The sequence below is a fragment of the Garra rufa genome, chromosome 20 (assembly GCF_049309525.1).
Source record: "Garra rufa chromosome 20, GarRuf1.0, whole genome shotgun sequence".
NCBI lineage: Eukaryota > Metazoa > Chordata > Actinopteri > Cypriniformes > Cyprinidae > Garra > Garra rufa.
Genome location: NC_133380.1, coordinates 21,968,005 through 21,994,774, shown reverse-complemented (window position 1 = coordinate 21,994,774; position 26,770 = coordinate 21,968,005). Strand labels below are relative to the sequence as shown.

General features: G+C 36.0%; 1 protein-coding gene across 1 annotated transcript in view; it reads left to right on the top strand.

The window, feature by feature from the left end:
• The window catches only part of magi1b (membrane associated guanylate kinase, WW and PDZ domain containing 1b), a 125,531-nt gene that overhangs the window by 84,962 nt on the left and 13,799 nt on the right, over positions 1–26,770 (top strand). The window contains exons 13-19 of the mRNA XM_073825504.1: positions 3,721–3,752; positions 7,560–7,803; positions 11,945–12,036; positions 14,029–14,221; positions 16,544–16,846; positions 20,757–20,960; positions 26,353–26,446. Coding sequence (XP_073681605.1) covers positions 3,721–3,752; positions 7,560–7,803; positions 11,945–12,036; positions 14,029–14,221; positions 16,544–16,846; positions 20,757–20,960; positions 26,353–26,446 — 1,162 coding nt within the window. The remainder of the gene's footprint in view (positions 1–3,720; positions 3,753–7,559; positions 7,804–11,944; positions 12,037–14,028; positions 14,222–16,543; positions 16,847–20,756; positions 20,961–26,352; positions 26,447–26,770) is intronic.

The following is a 26,770-nucleotide window of genomic DNA, read 5'->3' as shown; positions in this document are numbered from 1 at the left end:
TGAGATAAATTCGCATCTCTGACTTTTTTATCAAAATTGTGTGATTAAACACTCGCAAATCTGACTTACTTGCAAATGCAAATTTGTGTCTCGCAATTCAGACTTTTTCCTCACAATTCTGACTTTTTTCTCAGAATTGTAAGATATAAACTTGAAATTATGAGTTATAACGTCCAATTTTGAGGGGAAAAAAGACTGATATTCTGTTCTTAGAATTGAGAGTTTATATCTCACAATTCTGACTTAGCTCGCAACTGCGTGTTATTAACTTAGAAAAAAAAATCTCACAATCTCAGAATTGTGACTACTTCTCAGAATTTTACATTTATGTCTCACAATTCTGACTTTATTACTTGCAATTGTGAGTTTATATCACACAATTCTGATTTTAAAAATCAAAAAAGGTTATTGCGACTTTTTATCTCACACAACCTCACAATTCGGACTTTTCTTGCAATTGCGAGTTTATATTTCGCAATTCAGACTTTTTTTCTTGCAATTCTGAGACTCACAATTTCGAGTTATAAAGTCAAAATTGTGATATATAAACTTGCAATTCTGAGAAATAAAGCCAGTATTGCAAGATATAAAGTCACAATTTTGACATTTTTTTCATTCATTCATTTAATTTCACATTCAAAATTGTGAGAAATAAACAATTGTGAGTTATAAAGTCCAATTTAGAGAGGGGAAAAAGACTGCTTTCAGAACTGCGAGTTTATATCTCACAGTTCTGACCTAACAACTTGCAATTCTGTGTTATATAGCCAGAAATGTGAGATATAAACTTGTAATTTTGAGAAAAAACATGTAAAAATTTGGAGTTTATATCTTGCAATTCTGACATTATTTCTCATAATTTCTCATTATTTTTCAGAATTGCAAGTTTATATCTCACAATTATGAGAAAATCATCCAAACAATTTGGAGAAAAAAGTGCTAGATGTAAACTCGCAATTACCTTTTTTTTTGTTTTTGTTTTATTCAGTGGTGAAGATAGGCTTCCATACATATGGTATCAGTTCTGCACTAAGGAAGGAGGAGCGGAGATAGCAGTGGTCTTGAAACTACCTCAAATTGCACGACTATAGGATTTGAAACAGGTCCAAGACTTAAGAAGCAATCACAATAAGAGTCATCCACTTTTAATGCATTGGTCACTTTGTTTGCTTTTCATTCAGCAAGGAGCACTGCTTTATGGGATTCAGATAAAGCCATTATGCGCCCAGTAAAGTGAAATGGATTGATTGATTACAAGGTATTAGGCAGCATCTCTCCTCTATAAGCAACAACCTCCAGACACTCCCTTGGTTATAAAATCAGACCCACTCTTAAACTCACAGACTTTTTTTAAATGCTTTCTTGTTGCTGCGCAACTGTGGAATAGTTTGAGCAGGGAAAAAATTACAGAAATTACACTCAAGGTCATAGGAATCGTCAACGTTTAGCTGAATCAATATTACAAATTGAACTCAATTGAACTGAGATTCTGTAGTGATGAACGTCTTTAATGATTAAACAATGATTATTCCTAGCCTACACTGTTAAAAATAAAGGTTCCAAAAGGGTATTTTTGCACTGATGTCATAGAAGAACCATTTTGGTTTCTTAAAGAACCTTTCAGCGAACAGTTCCTAAAAGAACCATTTTGAAGAACATTTAAAAAAAATTTTGACTATAAAGAACCTTGTCTGCATTTGAAAGGTTTCATGGATGTTCAAGCTTTATCATATAATCAATGTTATTTTTAAAATTACAGTTTCATAAAGGGAATTAAAGGAATACTTCACAAAAATGAAAACTTTCTGAAAATGTACTCACCCTCAGGCCATCTGAAATGTACTGTAGATGAGTTTGTTTCTTCAGAACAGATTTGGAGAAATTTAGCATTACATCACTTGCTCAGCAATAGATCCTCTGTAGTAAATGGGTGCCGTCAGAATGAGTCCAAACAGCTGATAAAAACATAGCAGTAACCCACAACTATTCCTTTAATATTATCAATTAAATTCTTTAAATCAGTTGAATTAGAATTTTCACTTTTTCAACTTATTTCACTTATTCAAACAAAAAATGCATAGATAAGAAGTATACCGCAATGACGCAACTTTAAGGCCAGAGGTCAAATGATTGCAGCATTTTCAGAAATATTGCACTACCAAACAAAACCCTGTGATGCGGGGTTTGAATACATAAAGAAGATGAAGAGGGTATGTTTGCAAAAGGGCGTGTAGCGATGCTGCAGAAACTTTTAACAATTAATGGACTGTAGTGGAGACGGGCAAAGAGAGGAGACGGAGGGAGGCAGCAGACTGCAGAGGATGATGGTGTTTGTTTTGGGGATAATGAGTCAGGTTGGAGGCAGGGCTTGATGGGGCAGGTCAATTTGCAACGGAAAGGACGACGGAAGATTGAATACCTGGAGATGTATCAGAATAAAGAGCAGGCGCGCTTTTCGAGACGGACGCAAATGCGCATGTGTGTTACCGTGGGCACGCTCGCACGCAGACGACTCACTCTCAAGGGAACAGCTTCACAATAAGCAGTCTTTTTTTCCAGGCCAGACTGGAATCAGAGAACCGATCGCACACGTGAAACACTCACTCACACCCAGCTGTGAAATCACAAGCAGACTCGTGTTTGCCGTAATGAATCTCGCAGTAGTGGAAGCATTGCGAGGCATCCGTTTCCTGTTTTTTTTTTCTGCTATAAATGACGTACACATCTATTTATGCATGAATGCATAATTTATGCACGGCCTGTCAGATGCAGCCTTTCTGATGGAGGCGTGGGAGGGGGCGACGGCACATCGACGCATGTAGAAGTGGGAGGGAAACGATGTTCGGAGGAGGGAGTACGATGGTCGCGCTCACATCGGGGAGAGAAGGAGCAAACACATGAAGACGGAGCGAGGGTGATGCACATCGAAACAAGGAGGGGGAGGGCGAAAAAGAAGAAGGAGAGAGAGAGGGAGAGGGAGAGAAAAAAGAGAAGCTCAAAAGACAGGAGAATCAAGGACTGGCTCTAGATGCAGGATCCTTCGGCAACAACATCGCGAGGGGCAGGGACGCTGGAAGATGGTTTCAGTAAGAGGGGAACTGACCGTTGCCTATAATTTAATGTTCAGTATCTTGGACTCCTTCTCCATGGGTAATAGCTTAGCACCTGTCTGGGCATAAGCCCCTCTCTGTTTCTCTTCCTGTGTCTCGTTCGTTCGTTCTCCCTATCTGTCGCTCTGCTCTTTTTCTGTCTTCATCTCTCGTGCAGCGCCTGGTAGGTTTGAAGGGATCGTTCTCTCTGAAATCACATCTCTAGCTTCATGTGCTCACGTAGAACGTAAAAGGAAGTATTTCGCACAATGTCCCAGCTGCTGTGTTCCTCACAGTGAAAGTGAATAGTCGAAATTGCGTTGCAGCTAGGACATTCTGTTGAATAACTCCTTTTGTGTTTCAGTTGAACCATCCCTTTAAGTCTATAGGGTCTGCTTAGAATTTAATCAGGGTAATAGGGGTCGGTCTTCTGATGCGGACGGTCCATGTTGCCCACTTTATGCTGTCGGAGTAAAGGAACGAGAGAAGAGAGAGGGGGCTGCCGCCGCACCACGCGACCTGATTGGAGTCATCCATCTGTCTTGGGATTGCTTTCAGATTTGTGCCTGTGGGGAAGGTGAAATCTTTGTGTGCACACAATTAATATTTCTGTCTCTTTTGCTCTCTGTAGGGGTGGCACCTGCGAAGAAGAGCCCCAAACTGGTGAGTACAGGTGTTTTATTCTCGTTCTCCCTCACTTTGTCTGGCTTTTTTGTTGAAAGTGTTTTCCACATTGTTTCTGAATGCTTTAGCTCGTTATCCGTGTCATTAGTCTAGTTGTTTTGCCAGAGAGAGTCTGATATGCACTTCAATGCAAACTCTCCGGAGGTGGACGGGGAAACCATGTGGTCAGGGTTGGGAGGGGGCAGTGTTCACCCCTGGGAAGAGGGCTGATTTTATTGGTCACATGGGCGCCCTGTAATAGCCCTCTAATGATTTACCAAAGACAACAAAACCAGCAGGTTAGGAGCTTCAGGGACAGACTAGCAATAAAGCGTTTTTATTTTTAATCTTTTGTGTTCCACAAGCCTGTTGATGATATATCTGAGTCTATGAACAGTAGAAGAAATCAGTGTTCTTCTGTTAAAATGGCAGCCTTGGGTTTGTCTACTTTGTTGAAATGGAGTCCATGCTTGTATGACTTCTCAATGCCAGACGAGCGTTTCTTAATTCTCAAATGGCCTCTGTTTTATTTGGATGGATTTATTAGCTACTTATTGAATTGGGGCTTCATTTTTATTGCTGGGTTTCTTTATTTCCTTCATGGGTGTCTGCTGTGATGCACATATTCGTAGGTCGTGCTGGGATGCAAAAGGATGCAGAGGTGCGTGGGTTTAAAAAGAACTTCAGATGACTTAATAGAAGAGGGAGCCTTAAAAATCTCATAACCTACCACTAGTGGAATTTTATAATTAAACTGTGATGCATTACTTGTAATATTTACACAAAATATTAATTTAAATAATTTATTTATATAATGATAAAAAAATAGGAGTGAAAATGCTTCTCTTTAGCCTTTCTATATAGATTTTTAAATTATTTAAGTGCAATTTTAAAATTAAACTGTCAGCATAACCCTAGTAAAAAAGTAATAGATTTAAAAGGCATTTATTTTATACTAAGTATAGAATAAAATAAACATATTTACTGACATATCGCTTAAGGCTTACTGATATAAAATTGTAATGCTTGGAGTATTTGTGCACAATGCACATTTTTAATATTAAGCCTAAAATATGATTTAATATCACTATTTATAAGGATTGACCAAGATTTACAGTGGCTGAGACAGCTCAACCCGCTGCAACTTAAGAAAACGCATGCAAATAGCAAAAGCACCAGCAAATTAAGAAAACATCTTCATCAGTTTGACAGCACATGTGCTGCAAATACTTGCAACACATCCAAATACAAACGCACTGCAAAAACAGAAACACACTGCAAATAATCACAACACAAAGAAATGCACTCCAAATAGTCACAACTCAAACAAAGAAACACGCTGCAAATACTCACAACAAAAACAAAGAAACGTGCTGCAAAAGCAGAAATGCGCTGCAAATACACTCACACCTCAAACATAGAAATGCACTGCAAAAACAGAAAAGCACTGCAAATAGTCACAACACAACACAAAAATGCACTGCAAAAACTGAAAGACACTGCAAATACTCACAACATAGAAATGCACTGCAAATAGTCACAACGCAACCAAACACAAAAACGCACTGCAAAAACAGAAACGCGCTGCTAATATTCACAACACAACCAAACACAAAAATGTGCTGCAAAAACAAAAACACGCTGCAACTCAAAGAAACTCACAACTCAAAGAAATGTGCTGCAAATACTCACAACACAAAGAAATGCACTGCAAATCTCACAACTCAAAGAAATGCACTGGAAATACTCACAACTCAAAGAAATGCACTGCAAATACTCACAACTCAAAGAATTGCGCTGCAAATACTCAACACAAAGAAATGCACTGCAAAAACAGAAATGTGCTGCAAATATTCACAACTCAAAGAAATGCACTGCAAATACTCACAACTCAAAGAAATGCACTGCAAATACTCACAACTCAAAGAAATGCACTGCAAATACTCACAACTCAAAGAATTGCGCTGCAAATACTCAACACAAAGAAATGCACTGCAAAAACAGAAATGTGCTGCAAATACTCACAACTCAAAGAAATGCACTGCAAATACTCACAACTCAAAGAAATGCACTGCAAATACTCGCAACTCAAAGAAATGCACTGCAAATACTCACAACTCAAAGAAATGCGCTGCAAATACTCAACACAAACAAAGAAATGCACTGCAAAAACAGAAATGTGCTGCAAATACTCACAACTCAAAGAAATTCGCTGCAAATGCTGACAACTCGAAGAAATGCGCTGCAAATACTCACAACACAACCAAACACAAAAAAATGCACTGCAAAAACAGAAATATGCTGCAAATACAGAAATGTGCTGCAAATACTCACAACTCAAAAAAATTTGCTGCAAAAAGTTACAACACAACCAAACACAAAAATGCGCTGCAAATACTCACAACACAACCAAATACAGAAACGTGCTGCAAAAACAAAAACCCGCTGCAAACACAAAAACCCGCTGCAAACACAGACCACAACGGTGGGAAAGGTTGTAGTAACCATGTTGTTGTTGTTGTTGTTTTCACATATTGATTTCCATTTGTGTACATACCATGGTTAAAGTATGGTTAGTGTTTAAGTTACCGTAGTTTAACTATAGTAACCATTTTTTATTTGTATTTATTTTATATAATAATAAAATATATAATAAAATAGATATTCTTTATTTGGTCCCACTTTACATTAGGTGGCCTTAACTACTTTGTACTTACATTTGTCACTTAAGTTGCGGTTTCCATAAACATTTCCGATGTGGTCTGTGTGTATTTGTAGCGCGTTTCTGTTTTTGTAGTGCATTTTTGTGTTTGGTTGTGTTGTGACTATTTGCAGCCCGTTTCTGTTTTTGCAGCCTATTTCTTTCTTTATTTGTGTTGTAAGTATATACTGTTTTCGCAGCGTATTTCTGTATTTGGTATGTGCTGTCAAACTGTTGAACATGGTTTCTTAATTTGCAGGTGTTTTTTTTTTTTTTTTTTATTTGCAGCGCGTTGAGCTCTCTCGGCCACCATAAGAATATTTAAAGTGGGCCAAGTATACTTGCAATAGTTCCACTTAAGCACAATCAAAAATAATTAAGTATATCTTAAAATATACCAGTTTTGTATACTAAAAGTACAGTTGCAGGGTATTTTTATTAAGTACATAATATGTACGTGTGTTTGTAGTATACTTAGCATGAAATAAATGTTTTTTTTTTTAAATACATTTTAGTATTCTTATTTTTCACTAGCTTTTACTTTAGTTTGAGCAAAACCTGATTTTATCCAGATTTATTTCCGGCTCGATTTGAGAATCTGACCATCTGTACAGAGTCACATGATCAGTCACTGTAATTTGCTTATTTAATTAGTGACAGAAATAGTCTGAAATATGTCTTAATCATATTACTATTGCTTTCTTTAAAATCTCAGACTTATGAACTCCATTTTTTAAGATTCTTTTAAAGAATGAAGATTAACCATGCATATTTTATAAAACAAGCTTACTTAGTATGATAACTGAATCTAAAATAATGAGTTGAGTTGCTTAGAGGGTATTATAGATTGAATGATAGTTGAGTCAGAATATTAAAATAGCAGTTGAATGTACCAATATAATTCTCGGCTTAAATGTATTCTGACGGAGAGGTAAGAAGAGTTGTGCGTCATTCTGTCCTTCAACTCGTTCATTCATGTTTCTTTTTTTTCTTGCTGCTTTACATTTATTCAGTTCCTGCAGTCCGTCTTAAAGACGCTGGGGAGGTTGTGGTGCTTTTTTATTCTCTATTCATGTTTCCTCTTTTTTCTTTTCCCCCCGCCACAGCAACAGTTGGAGCGCAAGGACAGTCAGGGCAGCTCTCAGCACAGCGTGTCCAGTCAGCGCAGCATCCACGCTGACTCCCCCCTACACGCCTCCCAGGCCCTGCTCAACGAGTCGGCCGCCCCACCACCCCCCTCCCAGCCCCTGCCAAGCCTGCCCCAGGACCCTCCAGTAGACGGAACTCTCCAGAAGAAACCAGATCCCTTTAAAATTTGGGCCCAGTCCAGGAGCATGTATGAAAGTAGGCGTAAGTAATATGGGATTTTGGTGGCGGGTGCAATGGCGGCGGATCATTGGGTTTCTCTCTTATATTTGGTTGGTAATGGGATATCAGGTTTGGTTGGTTGGGAACAGGATGGATTCCTGTTTGATTATTCTGCTTTGCCATTTAGCTAAACATTAACATTTTGGGGTTTCGTTGGAGAAAAAATGATCTAACCTTGGTGTAAAAGATTATCGCTAACCACTAATTTGAATGCAAAACAATATTTTTTGATGCACTTTGAGATTTTGGACTATTTAGCTTTTCGTAACAGTTTTTTCAGACTAGTGGAAAGAAAGTGTTTGTTTAATTGAACTTTATCTACTGTTTATGTATCTATTTGTATCTGTAGATTTCCATTTCAATACATACTTTCAGAATTTTGCACTTTAGTACAACTTATATACACAAAACTTTATCGTTTTATCTCTTTTCTAAAGGTTTTTAAGTAGGGTTTGTTCATATAGCATTTATCTGATTTTATACAACATTTTATTCCTAAAAACATGGTTTCACATTTTGGAGTGATAAACAGAGATATCAAAATCCCTTCTGTAAAAACATGGCTTTATCCAGATAATACATCCTTTATATGTTTAAACATAGCATTGCAGAAAGCTTGTAATACAAAATTGGGGTGTCTTGCCTTAAAGGGATAGTTCACCAATAAAAAAAAAAAATCTGTCATTAATTGCTCACCCTCATGTTGTCCCAAACCCAAAGACTTCCTTTTATGTTCGCATACATCGTGGTAGTTTTGTGAAGACATGAGAACTGACACAGAAGAGAAGAAATTGTAGAATAAAGTTGTTATTTTTGGGCTTTTTTGTGCACAAAAAGTATTCTTGTAGCTCTGTAAAATCAAGGTTGAACCACTAATGTCACATGGACTATTTTATTGATGTCCTTGCTACCTTTCTGGGCCTTGAACGTGTCAGTTGCGTTGCTGTCTATTCAGGGTCAGAAAGCTCTCGGATTTCATCAAAAATATCTTAATTTGTGTTCAAAGATGTTGTGGGTGAGTAATAAATGACAGAATTTTATTTTTGGGTGAACTATCTCTTTAAGAGTGGATCTATACATATACAAAAATAACATTTTCAACCAGACTTAATATGGAGGATTGAGAAACCGTGAATATTAAGTAGTAGACATTAAGTAATTTAAGTATTTCAAATGTGTCGAAACCGCCAAACCAGTCCATTAACATCAAACGTCCTTTTGAGCTTGGCTGTAGTCTTTCCGTATTCAAATAACTGTCCAAAGCTAGTATAAACCATTAGCCGTCAGTTGGAATCTGCTGTGTCTGTTGTGATCAGAGAGCTGTGTTCGGATGAACCTGTCATCTGTACTTCCAAAGCTATTCATTAGCCTTTCCCATTCCTTCTTTGCTTCACTTTGCTTTTGCCTACTCACTCAACGCCAGTGAGAATCTAACGTGAACGGCGAGGCACTTCTGACCAATTACACTTCTCCCTGCAATCAGTGCATTCACACGCTCCAGCACGCTCTAGAACACATCTTTTGACAAATGTGCATATAATTGGTAGTGGTGGAAGACTGTGAATCTAATACTACTTTCATGTGTGCCAGAGCAGAGGGGCTAATTAACAGAAAATATCTTTCAGCGGATGTTAAGAGGCTGTGGAATGGAGCGCTCCAATGTTTGGGTTGGAGAATTTTTGCTAACTTGGAGTGTGTTTATTGTTTCTGCTTTTGTTAGGGTCCCTCATTAAAGGGGATGTTGGAACTTGGGATAAAAATCATGAAGAGTTTATCAGTTCAGCCTCTTAGCTATTCCTTCTATTAACATTTATTTTAAAACGATTCAGTTCCATAGTAAAAAATAATACAATTTAAATAATGAACAAAGTTAAAATAATCCTACAAAATGTGTTTACGAATTTTTGAATGACTGCCTGAAAGGAACACACCCTTTAAAGTCATTTGTTCAGGAATTGTTTGATTCGCTTAAAAAACTAACTGAATAAAGTAATGTATTATTCGTTGTTCGACTGTATGTTTTTGATTCACTTAAATAAGCCAAAACTTAAGAGTCATTCATTCGAAAATCAGACTTCACTCATTATACTAAAGTTTAAAGAATTTTTGCTAAACGTTTGTTTACAAGCTTTTTAATGATTTGAAAAGAATGACTCTTTTGAGTCATTCATTCAGGAATTGGACTCTTCTGATTGTGCCATATGTTTTTGATTCACTAAAAAAGAACTGAATCATTGCAATAATTCATTTGGGAGTCAGATTACACTTGCTGGACTGTATGTTTTTGATTCACTAAAAAGAACCAAATCTTTAGAATAATTTATTCGAGAATCAGAGTTCACTAGTTAAACTAAAGTTTCAGCAATTCTTGCAAAACGTGTTTTCAAGCTCTTTATAGTCATTCATTAGAGAATTGGACTACCCTGATTGTGCTATATGTTTTTGATTCACTAAAAAAAGAACCAAATCTTTAGAGTAATTTGTTCGAGTCAGATTGCACTTGCACTGAATCTTCAATATCATTTATTTAAGAATCAGACTTCACTGGTTGTACTAAAGTTTAAACAATTTTTGCACAACTTATGTTTACAAGCTTTTAAATAATTTTAAAAGAACCAACTCTCTGGAGTCATTCATTTTGAACCGGACTACTCTGATTGTGCTATATGTTTTTGATTCACTAAAAAAAGAACCAAATATTTTGAGTGATTGGTTCGAGAATCAGATTTCACTGGTTATATTAAAGTTTAAACAATTCTTGAAAAATTGTTTTTATGTTTTTTATTTATTCCGAAAGAATTAGCTGTTTGGAGTCATTCATCTGGGAATTGGACTCTTATGATTGTGCTATATGTTTTTGATTCACTAAAAAAAGAACCGACTCATTGCAGTAATTCATTTGGGAGTTGGATTGCACTTGCTAGACTATCTTTTTGATTCGCTAAAAATAAGCAAATCTTTAGAGTCATTTGTTTGAGATTTCCACTAGTTCTGGTGTACGTGTCTGATTTGCTTGAAAGAACCAGCTCATGGTAGTCAGTTCCATAATCAGACTATGCTGTTGCAGCCCTTGAACAGATTGAAAGGTAAATCGTTGCCATTTGATTGACAGTTTTGGACCAGCTTGAGAACATTCAGTCCAATAAACTCATTGAGCAGCTGCATTGAGAGGCTTAAACGCAAATGAATGTAAGTTGCAGGTCTATCTTTGCCATAATGCACAATTTGCAGAGTCTGGCACAACCGTCCTTGCTGCTTAATTGAGATCGAAACAGTATGGGAAAATTGCCCATGCAGCAGCCATTTTGTATGGCTCTGGAGCCATTCGACTTCCTGTCTCTGTTACAATAAATTGCTGTACATCTGGTTAGACTGGAGATGGAGGTCCTTGTATCTGCCATCTGCTCCACACGTCCAGCTGCATTACAATAGCTTTGCAGTACATTCACAAATGAAGAGCATTTGTTGTTTGCCTACGCAAACCGAGGGCATTCTTAAAAGTAAGCTTGTTTTAAAAGAAATTTCCGCCCAGATCCACGGTTTCCAGCTCTCTCTTACTTAACAGCCGTAGATGTCTCTCGACAGAACATCATGTGATGCTTTGGAGAGCTACAGGGTCAATAATGTAAAACCTGACAGATTGCTGATGTCTGCAGGGCTTCGAGTCTAAAAGAGGGGGAAGCTCTGCTGTTCCTCGTCCTGACTGATTTGACATGGAAGTGCCGTGGTGGAGACGGCGCTCAGGTGGTGGTGTAAGCTCAAGGGCACAGCGGCTTCAAAAGACCTCTGTATTCTGTCTTCCGCTTCACTTGATCTGTAATCTAGATTTAAGCACGTGTCAGTGCTTATCATTTATCCAGATGGGAATACCTGTTAATCAGATTGTTCTATGTGAATTCATTCGAGCAGAGTAGTCATTATATTACACCTTCATTGGTGTGAACCAATTAGGAAAAAGTCCAGATGTGAGATGCAATCATTGAAGCGACATTGTTCGTGTTTCTGCCACCTTGAACCAGCAGCCATTCTTGAAAGGGGGAGGTTTGGGTTATAAATCAAAGCTTGTGCGTCATTCTGCAGGTCGATTGATTATGGTCTCAAGCTATTTTTCCTCCTTTTTTAGTACCTGATTACCAGGAGCAGGATATTTTCCTGTGGAGAAAAGATACCGGCTTTGGATTCAGGATCCTGGGAGGCAATGAACCTGGCGAGCCGGTGAGTGCAAAAGCTCTGCGAGCCAGTTCTGCAAGTATTGTACTAATCAGTTGGTTATTGTATTTAATTTTTATTAGTTATTTATTCATTTAATCAGTCTGATATGTTTTTTTTAAAATACATTCTGCTAAATATTTTACAGTTATTACATGCAGCTTGCGTACGGTCTACATGGAATATTTGTATTAAATAATATATTTAGAGGACCTCAAATAAATACTTGCATACATTATATTATGTCATATCTCATACAGTCATATACAGGCTAACCCAGCATCTTAATATTGTTAAAAAAATCACTTAAATTATTTAGTACTGTATTGCATGGATTTGTATGGAAGCCTGTTGCTACCACTGAATAAAATAAAGAAATTTGACTTTTTATCACGCAATTCTGACTTTTTTCCCTCAGAATTCCATGATACAAACTCCCAGTTGCTTTTTTAAAGTCAGAATTCTGATATATAAAGTCAGAATTGTAAGATATAAACTCGCAATTCTGACTTTTTTCTCAGAATTGCATGCTTTAAACAATTTTGAAAAATAAAGTTAGATTTGTAAGATAAAAACGAGCAATTCTGACTTTTTTCTCAGAATTGCATGCTTTAAACAATTTTGAAAAATAAAGTTAGATTTGTAAGATAAAAACGAGCAATTCTGCCTTTTTTTATTACTCAATTGCAAGTTATAAAGTTCAATTTTTGATGGGAAAAAGACTAATATGCTCTCAGAATTGTGAGTTTATATCTCACATTTCTGACTGAACTCGCAGTTGCGAGTTTATATCACACGATTTTGAGGAAAAGTCAGAATTGTGAGTTTATAACTCGCAATTGCGAGTTTGTCACGCAATTCTGACTTTATTTCTCAGAACTGTAAGTTTATTACTTGCAATTCTGACTTTAGAATTGTGAGATGTAAACCTGAAAATGCAAGAAAAAAAGTCCGAATTGTTAGATTTAAAAGTAACAATTAAATTGAAATAATGGGCTTCCATATATTTGCCTGTTAACAGCAGTGTTATTTTAGTATTGTAGTATATAGTATGTTGTCAATAATATAGTATTTATTAATATTTTAAATTAGCTTTTACTTTACAGAAAAAGAAAAAAAAATATCATGTCAATTTAGTTTAATTGTAAAGACAATTCAAATTTAAGATTTTAAAGTTTAAGTTTTCAAGTTTTTCATCTAATATTTATATTTTATTTAATGCCAGCTTGATTCAATCAAAGGAGGCATTTTTTAATAGTTTTAGATAAGGATAGCAAAACTGCTTTAACACATTATTATGCTTGTCAAGTCAATATTTGATAAAAATGTAACGATTTTACTTATTAATGCATTTCTATTAATTAGTTATAATGCCAGACAGAAATACACTTGCGCTGTTTGATAGTTCCAAAGGCGCCTAACAAATATAGAGCCTTTGAAGATTTTCCAAATGTAATAGTCCAAGCTTGGCTGAGTTCTCTGTTTCAGTCTTCACAGCTTGTGCACGATACCCATTTCTATGTGAAATATTACAAACACTCTGCTTTTGGCAAAACTTGTGCCCAGTGAAAGCATCTGCCCTGTGTGTGTAGGTTGACAAAAGCTTTGATCTGCGCAGTACAGCCTCGATCAGTCAGAAAATATCTCTCAGACCACCAGTTCTTCCCTTTAATGAGGCCATGTTACATCTTTGAACTGATGAGTCGGTTTCTCGGACTCTAGTCCTTGAAAAATGAAAAACAGAACTGCCTGCAATACGGCTCTTTTCGGCTGGTAAAAAATTCCATAGAGCTTTTACTGTTTGGAGAACATTTCACAACCATTAGTCTTAAAATAAGCAGAAATTTCAGCGTTTCAGTCAAGTTCAACCCCTTGACACAATGCTGACACTGAGTTTGAGAAGTGATGAACCTCAAGGGATGAAGTTCAGTTTGCCCAAGACAGATTTGTTAGTTGTGAAGATTTTTTTTGTTAACTGTCTCTTTTCTGGCTGTACAGATTTATATTGGCCACATTGTGAAATATGGAGCTGCCGATGAAGATGGGCGTCTGCGATCAGGAGATGAGCTAATTTGTGTGGATGGAACGGCTGTCGTGGGAAAATCCCATCAGCTAGTCGTTCAACTCATGCAACAAGCCGCAAAACAGGGTCACGTCAACCTGACCGTCAGGCGCAAGACTGGATATGGATGTAAGCAGGCTTTAAAATATGATTATTGTTCAGAAAATTTACAGGCTATAAATATTTATTGCTAGTCATGAAACTGTATTTTACATTTTTATTGAAAAATATATTTCGTCCTTACGACAACATAATTATTATAGCTATTTTCTTGCATTATTGTTGCAAACAGGTCATTGTGTCACCTGCGAAGATAATGATGAGATAAACCAGTGTCTGTCACAAAAACATTAAGCCACATTGAGATCTCGTTGCTCATATTTAATGTATATCATCACAAAAAGCATTGATTTGGATCATGCATTTGAACAATTTAGCAAAAATAGCATTCTCTAACATTTAATCTAACTATGCATTTCTTATAACATTACTCACTGACTATTCATTTATTGATTTTGTTTCATACACTACTGTTTAAAGGTTTGAGTCAATAATTTTAAAACAAGTGTCTTGAGTACCCCAATGCTTCATTTATTTGATCAAAATACAGTAAAAACAGTAATATTGTGAAGTAACCGTTTTCTATTTAATATATTTTAAAATGTAATGTATTGCTTTGATGGCAAAGCAAAACTTTTAGCATCATTACTCAAGTCCTCAGTGTCACATGATCCTTCAGAAATCATTCTAATGTGCTGATTGTGTGCTCGAGAACCATTTCTTACATTATACATTGCATACATTATATTATGTCATATTTCATACAATCATATACAATCAAACCCAGCATCTTGATATTGTTAAAAAAATCACTTAAAAAATTATTTAATACTGTATTGCATGGATTTGTATGGAAACTTGTTGCAAAATTGCAGAATTCCATGATGCAAACTCCCAATTGCATGTTAAAAAAAGTCAGAATTGTGAGATATAAAGTCAAAATTGCAAGATATAAACTCGCAATTCTGACTTCTTTTCACTTTTCACTTAATTGCGAGTTATAAAGTCCAGTTTTTGTTGGGAAAAAGACTGATATGCTCTCAGAATGGCAAGTTAAGTCAGAATTATAAGACATAAACTTACAATTCTGAGAAATAAAGTCAGAATTATGTGACAAACTCGCAATTGCGAGTTATAAAGTCAGAATTGCAAGTTATAAACTCTGAAAAAAAAAGTCTGAATTGTGAGTTTATAACTTGTAATTCTGACTTTATGACTCCCAATTGCGAGTTTGTCACGTAATTCTAACTTTATTTCTCAGAACTGCGAGTTTGTCTCACAATTCTGACTTAACTTGCAATTGCGAGTTTATATTACACAATTGCAAGTTTGTCAGGTAATTCTGAATTTATTTCTGAGAAGTGCGAGTTTATATCTCGCAATTCTGAATTAATAACTCACAATTGTGAGTTTGCATCATGCAAATTTGAGAAAAAAAGTCAGAATTGTGAGTTTATAACTTGCAATTCTTACTTTATAACTTGCAATTGCGAGTTTGTCATGTAATTCTGACTTTCTTTTTTTAAGAATTGCAAAGTTTATGTCTCACAATTCTGACTTAATTCGCAATTGCAATTTTGCTAAAAAGTCAGCATTATGAGTTTTAAATTTGCAGTTTTGATTTCATTGTGAAATTAGAATTGTGAGACATAAACTCGCAATTCTGAAAAATAAAGTCAGAATAAAGTCAAAACAGGGTCACGGAAATCAGAAATCAATGACAGAAATCATTCTAAAGTGCTGATTGTGTGCTCAAGAACCAACCAAACTGTTATATTGTAGATTTTATTTTATTTTATTTTAAGCAGATGCAAAGCTTTTCTATCAGTGCCATATGTCATTCATCTCAGTAGGTAGAGTTAATTCCAGACTAAGTGTTAATTGCAGCTTAAACGTGCACTTATTGCACTCTACAACCCGAACGTAATGACCAGCGTGACTTGTGGAACTGTAAATTATGCAGGATTTTGCGGTCTGATTATCCATTCCTATCAGATAGGCTTTATTTAAATGAGAGTTCATGGCACATGATAATGAGGGTACGCCTGCTGACTCTGGCTAATTAATCTATGCGGGGCTCTGGGTCCCATATGTCAGGTCTCAGAGTATAACTTACCCTTTTTCACTCATCCAGGATCACCTACCTGAATACAAGTCCCAGTCTAACCATTGTAAGAGAGCAGGGCAATATATTTCATACTTGCAGGGAAATGGCGATTACTTCATTTTTAATGATCTGAGACCAGCTGCTTTGTTATTACATGTCCAGTTCAAGCTATTCAGAAGCACGTGTCAAGCTTGTTGATGAGGAGCCGGTTTCTCCTTGAACTGCCGAAAATAAATCTCTCAGAGTGACCTTGCTAACCCTCCTCCAACCCTTTTCTTCCTCAGTGGCAAAGGTGGATGGTGAGATGCCTCCCTCCCCGGCCTCCTCTCACCACAGCAGCACACAGGCCCCTTCGCTGACCGAGGAGAAGCGCACGCCGCAGGGCAGCCAGAACTCCCTCAACACGGTCAGCTCCGGGTCTGGCTCCACCAGTGGCATCGGCAGCGGAGGCGGGGGCGGCAGCAACAACACAGTGGTCCCCAATGCCATCCAACCCTATGATGTGGAGATCCAACGTGGAGAGAATGAGGGATTCGGATTTGTCATTGTGTCGTCAGTGTCGAGACCCGAAGCGGGCACCACTTTTGGTAAGACTGTTTTTTAAAAATTTAATTATTAATTAATATGCTTCATTTAATTGTTGTATTGGTTTTTTTTTTAGTCTACATTTACATTAAATAAACAGAATGGACCTTTTTCACATTTGTGACTCTGGACCACAAAACCAGTCTTAGATAGCACGGTTATATTTGTAGCAATAACCAAAAACACATTGTATGGGTCATAGATTTTTCTTTTATGCCAAAAATCATTAGGATATTAAGTAAAGATCATGTTCCCTCAAGATATTTGGTCAATTTCCTACCATAAATATATCAAAACTTAATTTTGGATTAGTAATATGCATTGCTAAGAACTTCATTTGGACAACTCTATAGGTGATTTTCTCAGTATTTAGATTTTTTCCACCCTCAGATTTTCAAATATCGTTGTATCTTAACAAACCATACATCAATTAAAAGCTTATGTATTCAGCCTTTTAGATGATGTATAAATCTCAATTTAAAAAATTGAGCCTTATGACTAGTTTTGTGGTCCAGGGTCACATTTTTGAGGTTCTCAAGAACCAGGAGTCGTCATAGTTGGATAAACTTCTATAGTGAACGGAAACTACAACAGATATTACAAATATTTTGCATTCTCATTGGTGCCAACAGCAAAAGAAAAATGCATGATGGTGTTTTTAAATGAGGAAAAAAATTGAGAGATTTGAAAGAAAGTATCAAATTTGCTGCACACACTTGAGTTTGATCCCAGAAAACATTTAAAATGACAAAATGTGTGACTTGAAAGCACTGTAAATCATTTTGGATAAAATTGTCTGTCAAATGCATAAATGGGAGAAAGGAAACTAATCCCATATTTGCATATTCACTTCTTTTATATTATGAAAAGAGAAAATGACTGAGAGGTTCACATTCTTCTGGAAGCTTTTTACCTCTGAATGGCACTTTGGTGTTGGTTTTTGAATTTTTGGTGGGTGTGGGTTCTTCGTATTCTCCTTACGCCAATCTGCATGTCCTTTGATTTTCTTATTGCAAAAGGCAATGCCTGCCTGAAGCAGGGGTCGATATCCACCTTCTCTCTGTGGGGCTCTATTTCTGCTCTACTTCCCAAAAACTAGACAAGTCTCCATTACACAAGATGGCTGTCGAGTTAGTGAAACAGCATTTAGGTTGTCCACATCTCATCATTTAATCCTAGCAGTTGCCAGCAACACGAGCCATCAGTATTTTTAAACAATTGTAATTGATAGAGAGATCAAGTTCGTAAAAAAGCAAATCAAGTATGACATCCCGTGTTTACAGACTTAGATCCTTCTTTGCCGTGTTCATCAGAACGCTCCCACTCTTTAAACTCACAATAGTGCCGTTGGCAGCCTTCACGTAAGTGTATACTGCATCCAGCGGGCTTGGTGATTACTCCACGTGGGAGTTTTGTTCAGAGAGTTGAACGGAAGAGTGGAATGACAGATCCGTGTTTGAGAGGGATAAAAGCGAGGGAGCAGTGCTTGGCACTCGTTTACTACAGTCATGAAACGCATGAGTTCCTGTGCCAGAGTCACTGTGAACGAGGACCTCAGAGCATAAACAGAGTTCAGTCATTAGTATTACAATCAAACAACAAATCATCTTCATAGCAGCGTGACAAGTGTGACAGGTTGAATGAATATTTGATAGTTGTGTTAAACTGCCATCACAGCATTTAGTCTGATCAAAAATGCATATTTTGCAAGATATGACAACTGAAAATTGGTTGACTGAAAGGTCAAATGTTAAAAAAAAAGACTTTTAAAAAGCATGCTGAGCCATGATTTATCACAATAAAAAAGCATTTTAGGGGACGTTCATAAATATCAGGTTTTTGCATTCCACTCTGCTGTATTTCCATTTTTTTCTGGTTACAAAAGACAGTGTTTATGTAAAAGTACACATCTGTAGAATTTTTTTATGATGAAACTGAGAGATCTGTCTCTGTAAAAGTCCTAAAACAGGCAAATAAGTGCATCAGAAAGCCAGAAAACTAGCTAAATTAGAAAGGTATTGTCTGACTGGGAAACATTTGTTAGCAGACTTGATTTTGAAAGAAGGGCATGTGGAAAAAATGTGCTAAAATGACAGAAATTAACAAAAGCGGCTAACAGCACCTTTTGTGCCATGCTAAGTGAACTACAGGGTGCAAGCTTGAATAATATTTAGTCATTTTCACCAGAAAACTAGCCAGTCAGACTGGAAAACAGTTTGTTTGCGAATTTTGGAAAGGTTTTTGAAATAAAGCCATGGGGTTGAATTCAGGAAAGTGACAGAAATTAGCAAAAATGGCTTGCACCACCTTTTGTGCCGTGCTAAGTATACCACAAAGCGCAAACTTGAATACTATCTAGTCGTCTTCATCAGAAATCTAGCCAATCAGACTAAAAAACACTTTATATTTGCAAACTTTGAAGAGATTTTTGAAAGAAAGTCAAGTGGTTGATTTCAACAAAATGTACAGAAATGAGTACAAACGGCTAAAAAAAATGGCTAACATCACCTTTCATTTCGTGCCATGCTAAGTAAACCACAAAGCACAAACTTAAATAATATCTAGCCATTTTTATCAGAAAACTAGCCAATCAGACTGAAAAATGTTTTTTGCGAACTTTGGGAAGATTTTGAAAGAAAATCTGGCTAACAGCACATTTTATGCCACGCTAAGTGAACCACAAAGTGCAAACTTGAATAATATCTAGTCATTTCATCAGAAAACTAACCAATCAGGCTGGAAAATGTTTTTTTGCAAAACATTTTGAAAGAAGGTCATGTGGTTGAATTCAACAAAATGACAGAAATTTGCGAAACCGGCTAACAGCAACTTTCGTGCTACGCTAAGTGAACCACAATAGTGCTAACTTGAATAATGTCTAGTCATTATATCAGAAAACTAGCCAGTCAGACTGACAAATAGTTTGTTTGCAAACTTTAGAAAGTTTTTGAAAGAAGGTCATGTGGTTGAATAGAACAAAATGACAGACATTTGCAAAAATGGCTAACAGCAACTTTTGTGCCTTGCTAAGTGAACCACAAAGTGCAAACTTGAATAATATCTAGTCATTTTTATCAGAAAACTAGCCAGTCGGACAGGAAAAGTGCGAACTTTGGAAAGATTTTGAAAAGAAAGTCATGTGGTTGAATTCAGCAACTTGGTAAAAATTTACAAAACGACTGAAGGCATCTTTCATGCCAAACTAAGTGAACCACAAAGTACAGCCTTAATAATATCTAGTCATTTCATCAGTAAACTAGCCAGTCAGACTGAAAAAGAGTTTGTTTTTCACACTTTGAATGGTGGAATTCTGAATGGAGGGAGTGTGGTTGAACTCAGAAAAATGGTAGAAAATAGCAAAATGGCTAACATCACCTGTTAAAGGGCACCACAAAGTGCAAACTTGAATAATCCTAACAATACCCAGTCGTTTTTCATAATTCATCATATAGGCAGATTTACAGCACAATGCGGTTTTCTGAGGGAATTTCAAGAGTTTACACCTTTTTTAACATAATGAATAATTCACAAGCTCTGGTGATTATTCACAGGATCTGAAGGGTGCTACAGAAATGATGCTGAGGGTGATCTACTGTAGCATGCAAATGCCTTTTAATAGTGCTAAATTCAGCAGATTCCCTATGTCCGTTCTTGCTATTGCTCCTTTGCTGTCCATTCAGTAACATGCTTTTGTCTTTCACAAGGTGTATTTTGCTTGCAGGGCACAATCTGTGGGCATTCTATGAAAATGTTGGCACTTTGGCTTGGTGGCTTGGTGTATTAACCCCTATACCTTCTCTCTTTCCCTTTTCTCCTTCTATTTCCCTTTCTCCATCCCCACCAAAAAAAAAAAAAAAAAACGTAACCATCTTAATTTAAACTCATACATGCTCAATCACTGTTGGCCAAAAGCTGGAAACGCATGTGTGGCAATGCCTCATAAAATAGGTCGCATCATCGAGGGAAGCCCAGCTGACCGCTGTGGGAAACTAAAAGTGGGAGACCGGATCCTGGCTGTCAACGGCTGCTCCATCACCAACAAGTCCCACTCGGATATCGTCAACCTGATCAAAGAGGCTGGAAACACGGTGACGCTGCGGATCATTCCAGGAGACGGTCAGTTCCTCTCTTTCTCATTCTCTTTCCCAGCATAGCTGATGCGAGAACATATTGGTGCATGTGGGTGTGTGCAATATGTGTAATAGCACGACTTCTCAGCATACTGCTCTCACGAGCCTCGCAGTAATAATGTAGACGATACATTCAGCGTTATTAGAAGAAGAATAATGAACAGGAACCTGCGAGGGGATCAACACAATAAATATTCAACACGCTCTTATAACCTTAGAGGCAGAACGCCTTCATATTGTGCTGTTGTAATAATGACAGATGGCACACCAACAAGGTTGATCGGGGAACAAAGACAGTCGTGCAGAAGCGTCATACACACTCAAATGTTTCCCCAGAGATTTTAGTGGCAAATGTTTTTTAAATGAAAGTTTAAGAAAAATGGCATATTTTGAAAGTCAAGTCAGAACTGAATAGTACTGGAGTTATTTGTTCAAAAATGTGTTTATATATTTATAGAAAAATATATATCCTGAGTAAGCAAAACATGTATTTATAAAAAAAAAAAAAACCACACTGCTGTTCAAAAGTTTGGGTTGAGGATGATTTTATAATGTTTAAAAATCGTACTAAAAATACCGAAAAAACAGTAATATTGTGAAATACTATTGCAGTTTAAAATAGTGTTTTTCTATTTTAGTATACTTTAAAATAGATTTATTCCTTTGATGCAAAGCTTAATTTTCAGCATCATTGCTTCAGTCTTCAGTATTTTAATATGCTGATTTATTATCAATGTTACAAACAGTTGTGTTGCTTATTTTTTTTTATTTTGTTGTTGGAACCTGTGAACTTTTTTCAAGTTTCTTTGATTATTAAAACATTAAAAAGAACAGCATTTATTTAAAGTAGAAATCTTTTGTAACAATATACACTAGCGTTCAAAGTTTGGGGTCAGTAATTTTTTTATTTCTTCACATTCACATGCCTAAATTGAATCACACTTTCAGGTGTATCAAGTTCCACTTCAAATCTGCAAATCATTTGCAACTGTCATCCTCTATCCATTCAAGCATTCATTTTGCTTCATACTTATTTCATTTTCCTTTGGATCAAAATGTCAGAGCTGCCTTTTCCCATACAACAAAACTGCATGATGAAAACTAACTGTCAAGTTCAATTGATTAAATTCAGTTTGGATTTTTAACCCAGGTCCCTTTTCACATTAGAAATAAACCTTTGCCTCTGACCCATATCAATTAGCTGTATTCTTCTCACTTGGTAAGTGAGCCCGAACTGACACTGAGACCCAGCTGAAACATAAGTGTTGGCCTATGGTAAAACAGCACATGGTATATGCGTGCTTGAATGTGCCACTGTGTCTATGCACTATATTGAGTGTTTTCCACAGAGGGAAGGCGGCATGCAATAATGAGAAAGCTGTTTCCAGTGAAGTCTCGGCTCCACTCAAATGCGTGATGCCAAATGCACTGGGGTCTGTCTGAGAGTTCTTCATACTCTTTAATCACAGAGTAGGAAAGTGCTGGCATACTATGGAAATTTCCTAAATTGACAGATTGTGGGTGTGTACGTCTGGTTGTGTTTACAGAAATGCGAAGACGGTTCGTTGTGGGTTTTTTTTAATTTTGGATGTTACTTCACTCTAGTTACTAAACTGTAGTCTTTTGGTTTCCTTCTACGCTTAATTTATGCATAATTTATCATTTCTTGTGCTTTCTGAGTGGAGAAAAGAAGAAGGAATAAGATGAAACCATGAGATGAGGAAAGAGAGAGAACAGCAAGTCTGTTCCCAACAGAGTGATGGGGAAGGGCTATTTTAAGACGGTGGGATTCACGGGCTGTGCACTCATCAAAGTTCCCCCTCTCTCCCACAGTGACTGCCCAGTGGGGCGGAATTAAAGCAGCTTTGAGCGCAAGCAACAGCAGCCCACATTTCATTGGTGACAGCTGACTTAAGAGTTAGGCTGATGCAGTCAAAGCAAATGATCCAAGATCAATTAAACTGATAGTTCACACAAAAATTGACAAGAGGAGATGTTCAAGTCATTCAAAAGTCATTTCTTATTATTATCAGTGTTAAACTGTGATGTACTACGATATGAAGTTTTTGGGCAAATAAAAAGAAAGAAAAGGAAATTAATACTTTTATTCATCAAGAACACACTTAATTGTTTAAAAATGCTGTTTTTTGAACATTAACAATTCTGGAGGGAAAAAATTGAAATTGCGACTTTTAATCGCACCATTCTGACTTATTTTCTCGCAATTGTGATTTTATATCACTTCTGAGAAAATAAAAGTCAGAATTGGAAGTTATAAAGTCAGAATTGTGAGATATAAACTCAGATATAAAGTCAGAATTGTGTGACAAACTCGCAATTGTGTTATAAAGAATTCTGACTTTTTTCTCATAATTGCGAGTTTAAATCTCACAATTGTGACTTTTCTTAAAATTGTGAGTTTATGTCACAATTCTAACTTTATAACACATAATTGTGAGTCATTAAGACAGAATTGTGAGATATAAACTCAATTTTAAGAACACTTTTTCTTTGGACTTTATATCTCACAATTCAAAGAAAATTGTCAGAATTGCAAGAAAAAAACTCACAGTTGTGACTTCATATCTTACAATTGACTTTTTTTCCAGAATTGTTTATATTATATATTATGACTTTATAACACATAATTGCAGGTTTTTAAGTCAGAATTGTAAGATATAAACTTAATTCTAAGAAAATGTTTTCCTCAAAATTGGACTTTATAACTCGCAATTTCAAGTTTATATTTCACGATTCAGAGAAAAAAGTAAGAATTGCACAATATAAACTCACAATTGAGAAAAAGTCAGAATTCTGAGAGATAAAAACTTACAATTGTGACTTTATGTCTTACAATTGACTTTTTTTCAGAATTGTGAGTTTATATCTCGCAATTCTGACTTTATAACATGCAATTGCAAGTTAAGTCAGAATTGTGAGATATAAACTCAATTTTGAGAACAGTCTTGTTTTTCCTCAAAATTGGACTTTATAAACTCTCAATTGTTTATATCACAATTATGACTTTATAAAATGTGATTGCTAGTAATTAAACTTAATTCTAAGAAAAAAAAATCCTCAAAATTGGACTTGCACGTTTATATCTCACAATTCAGAGAAAAAAGTCAGAATTGCAAGCAAAAAGTAAGAATTGCACAATATAATCTCACAATTGCGAGAAAAAAAGTCAGAATTGTGAGAAATAAACTCCGAATTGCGAGTGTACATCTCGCATTTGAGACTTATTTTTTCAGAATTATGAGTTTATGTCTCACAATTCTGACTTTATAACACGCAATTGTGAGTTAAGTCAGAATTGTGAGATATAAACTCTGAGAACAGAGTTGTGTTCTGAGAACACAAGTCTTTTCTTCCTCAAAATTGGACTTTATAACTCGCAATTGTGAGAAAAAAAGGAATAATTGCGAGATATAAACTAGCAATTGTGAGGAAAAAAGTCAGAATTGTGAGTTTATATCTCGCAATTCTGAATTATAACACGCAATTGCAAGTTAAGTCAGAATTGAGAGATATAAACTCAATCTTGAGAACAGTCTTGTTTTTCATTAAAATTGGACTTTCTAACTCGCAATTGTGAGAAAAAAAGTAAGAATTGCGAGATATAAACTAGCAATTGTGAGGGAAAAAAAGTCAGAATTGTGAGTTTATATCTCGCAATTCTGACTTTATAACACGCAATTGTGAGTTAATTGTGAGATATAAACTCAGTTCTGAGAACAGTCTTTTTTTCCTCAAAATTGGACTTTATAACTCGCAATTGCGAGAAAAAAGTAAGAATTGCGAGATATAAACTCACAATTGTGAGGAAAAAAGTCCGAATTGCGAGATATAAACTAGCAATTGCAGGAAAAAAGTCCTGCAGGAAAACAATTGCAAGATACAAACACTTGGATAGAAACTTCTAACTTGACTTCATATCTCACAATTCTGACTTTATAACTCGCAATTTGGAGTTTATCTTACAATTCTAATTTAATTTCTCAGAACTGCGACTTTATTTCTCAGTATTGCGACTTTATTTCTTAGAATTGCAACTTTATATCTCAGAATTGTGACTTTTTTTTATTTTTACACAATTCTGAGGAAAAAAAGTAAGTCAACTCTCAATTGCGAGAAAAAAGTCAAAATTGTGAGATAAAAAGTTGCAATTACCAGAAACGGGCTTCCATACATAAGAGACTTATTTCAGAAGAATAAAAAACGTCATTATTTCTTCAAAAATTAAATCAATTCCTAAATCTGACCTTTTTGAGGTCTTAAATTGAATTCAAACATGTAAACTCTAACAAATAACAGTGCAGTTATTTCGTGTTCATTTCGTTAACGAAAACTATGACACGTTTGTTGGCAAGCTGTTTTTTCCATAACTAAAATGAGACGATGACGAGGCAATAATTAGATCAATAAACAATAAAGGCAAGACTGAAATGTTAAAAATTAAAACTTACCAAAATCTCTTTTTATTTTCATCCAAAAAATGAAAAGGAGATAAAATATTATTGCAGACTGCTGTACGCTCCTCTACTATGCAAGCTTTCGTGCGCGGTTGCCAGATATCAATAGTCCAAGTCCCCAAATCAGAGCTTTTCTATTAAAAGGATTTTTTTTCTGGTAATGTTTGGCTTGATTTTTGCAATCTGGCAACCAAACACAGACAATTATCTTAAAACACTGACAAACAACTAAGCTGCAGTTTAGCAATCTCCATGTGAGATGTTGGGTTTAAATGAAAGTGTCATTCAGCAAGTCTGAACCGCTGTTGTTTTTAATAGAGAAACTTTATTGCAGTTTGGCATTATTGGAATTACTATTAGGAATTTCACTGTTATAATAGTTTAGTTTGTTGTGCAAGTTTCCAATAACGTAGACAGAGAGAGTACATAAGTCTTTGATATTATATGTAACCTATAATAAATCAGTACACTTGATAAGGTAAAACAAACCAACAGTGTATACATTTCTCAAATTACACAGATGTGAGAGTGAATAAATAATAGTGAATATTCATTTGTGGATGAATTACTCCTTTAACGCAAGCTGTTGTAATTGCTAATGTGAGGATAGATGGTAATATGCGATTACAAGAAATTGGGTGTTCGGCTTTGCATGGTTTTCGGGCATTAGGCTATAATGTAATCTGTGAGACGAAGGCTACAGCAGAATGATGAATGTGCCGTTGTTCCTGCTACCCAGCTGGAGTGCGCTTACACGGTGCACTAGTGCTAATGTTTTGATGTATGGAAAATGGGCCTCTGATACTCGGTCCGCAGGGTACACTTACACACTGCAGATGCATTATGGGTAATAATGTGGAGGCTTCTCTGTCTTCCTTACCATTTGTGATGTTCCTCCCGCAGAGTCCTCCAATGCATCACTGCTGACCAACGCTGAGAAGATTGCAACCATAACTACCACACACACACCTCAACAGCAAACTGCACCTGAGCCAAGGTACACAGCACACACCTGAACTGGATTTAAAGAAATTGTTTAATTCATGTTACATTCTTATTGGATACTCATTATTCATTCATGAAAGAAAATCACATTAAAAATGTAAAGCACTTCCAAAATCTATTGGACTTTTAAGTCACACTTAAAAATTAATAAACTTAATTTGAGAGCAAAATATTAAACCAGGTGATACTAGAGCTACTATATCTTGCAATTTAAAGAACAAAAAGTCAGAATTGCAAGAAAAAAAAAACTAAGAATTGCGAGATATAAACTTTGCGAGTTTATATCTCACAATTTAGATTTTTTTTTTTTCAGAAT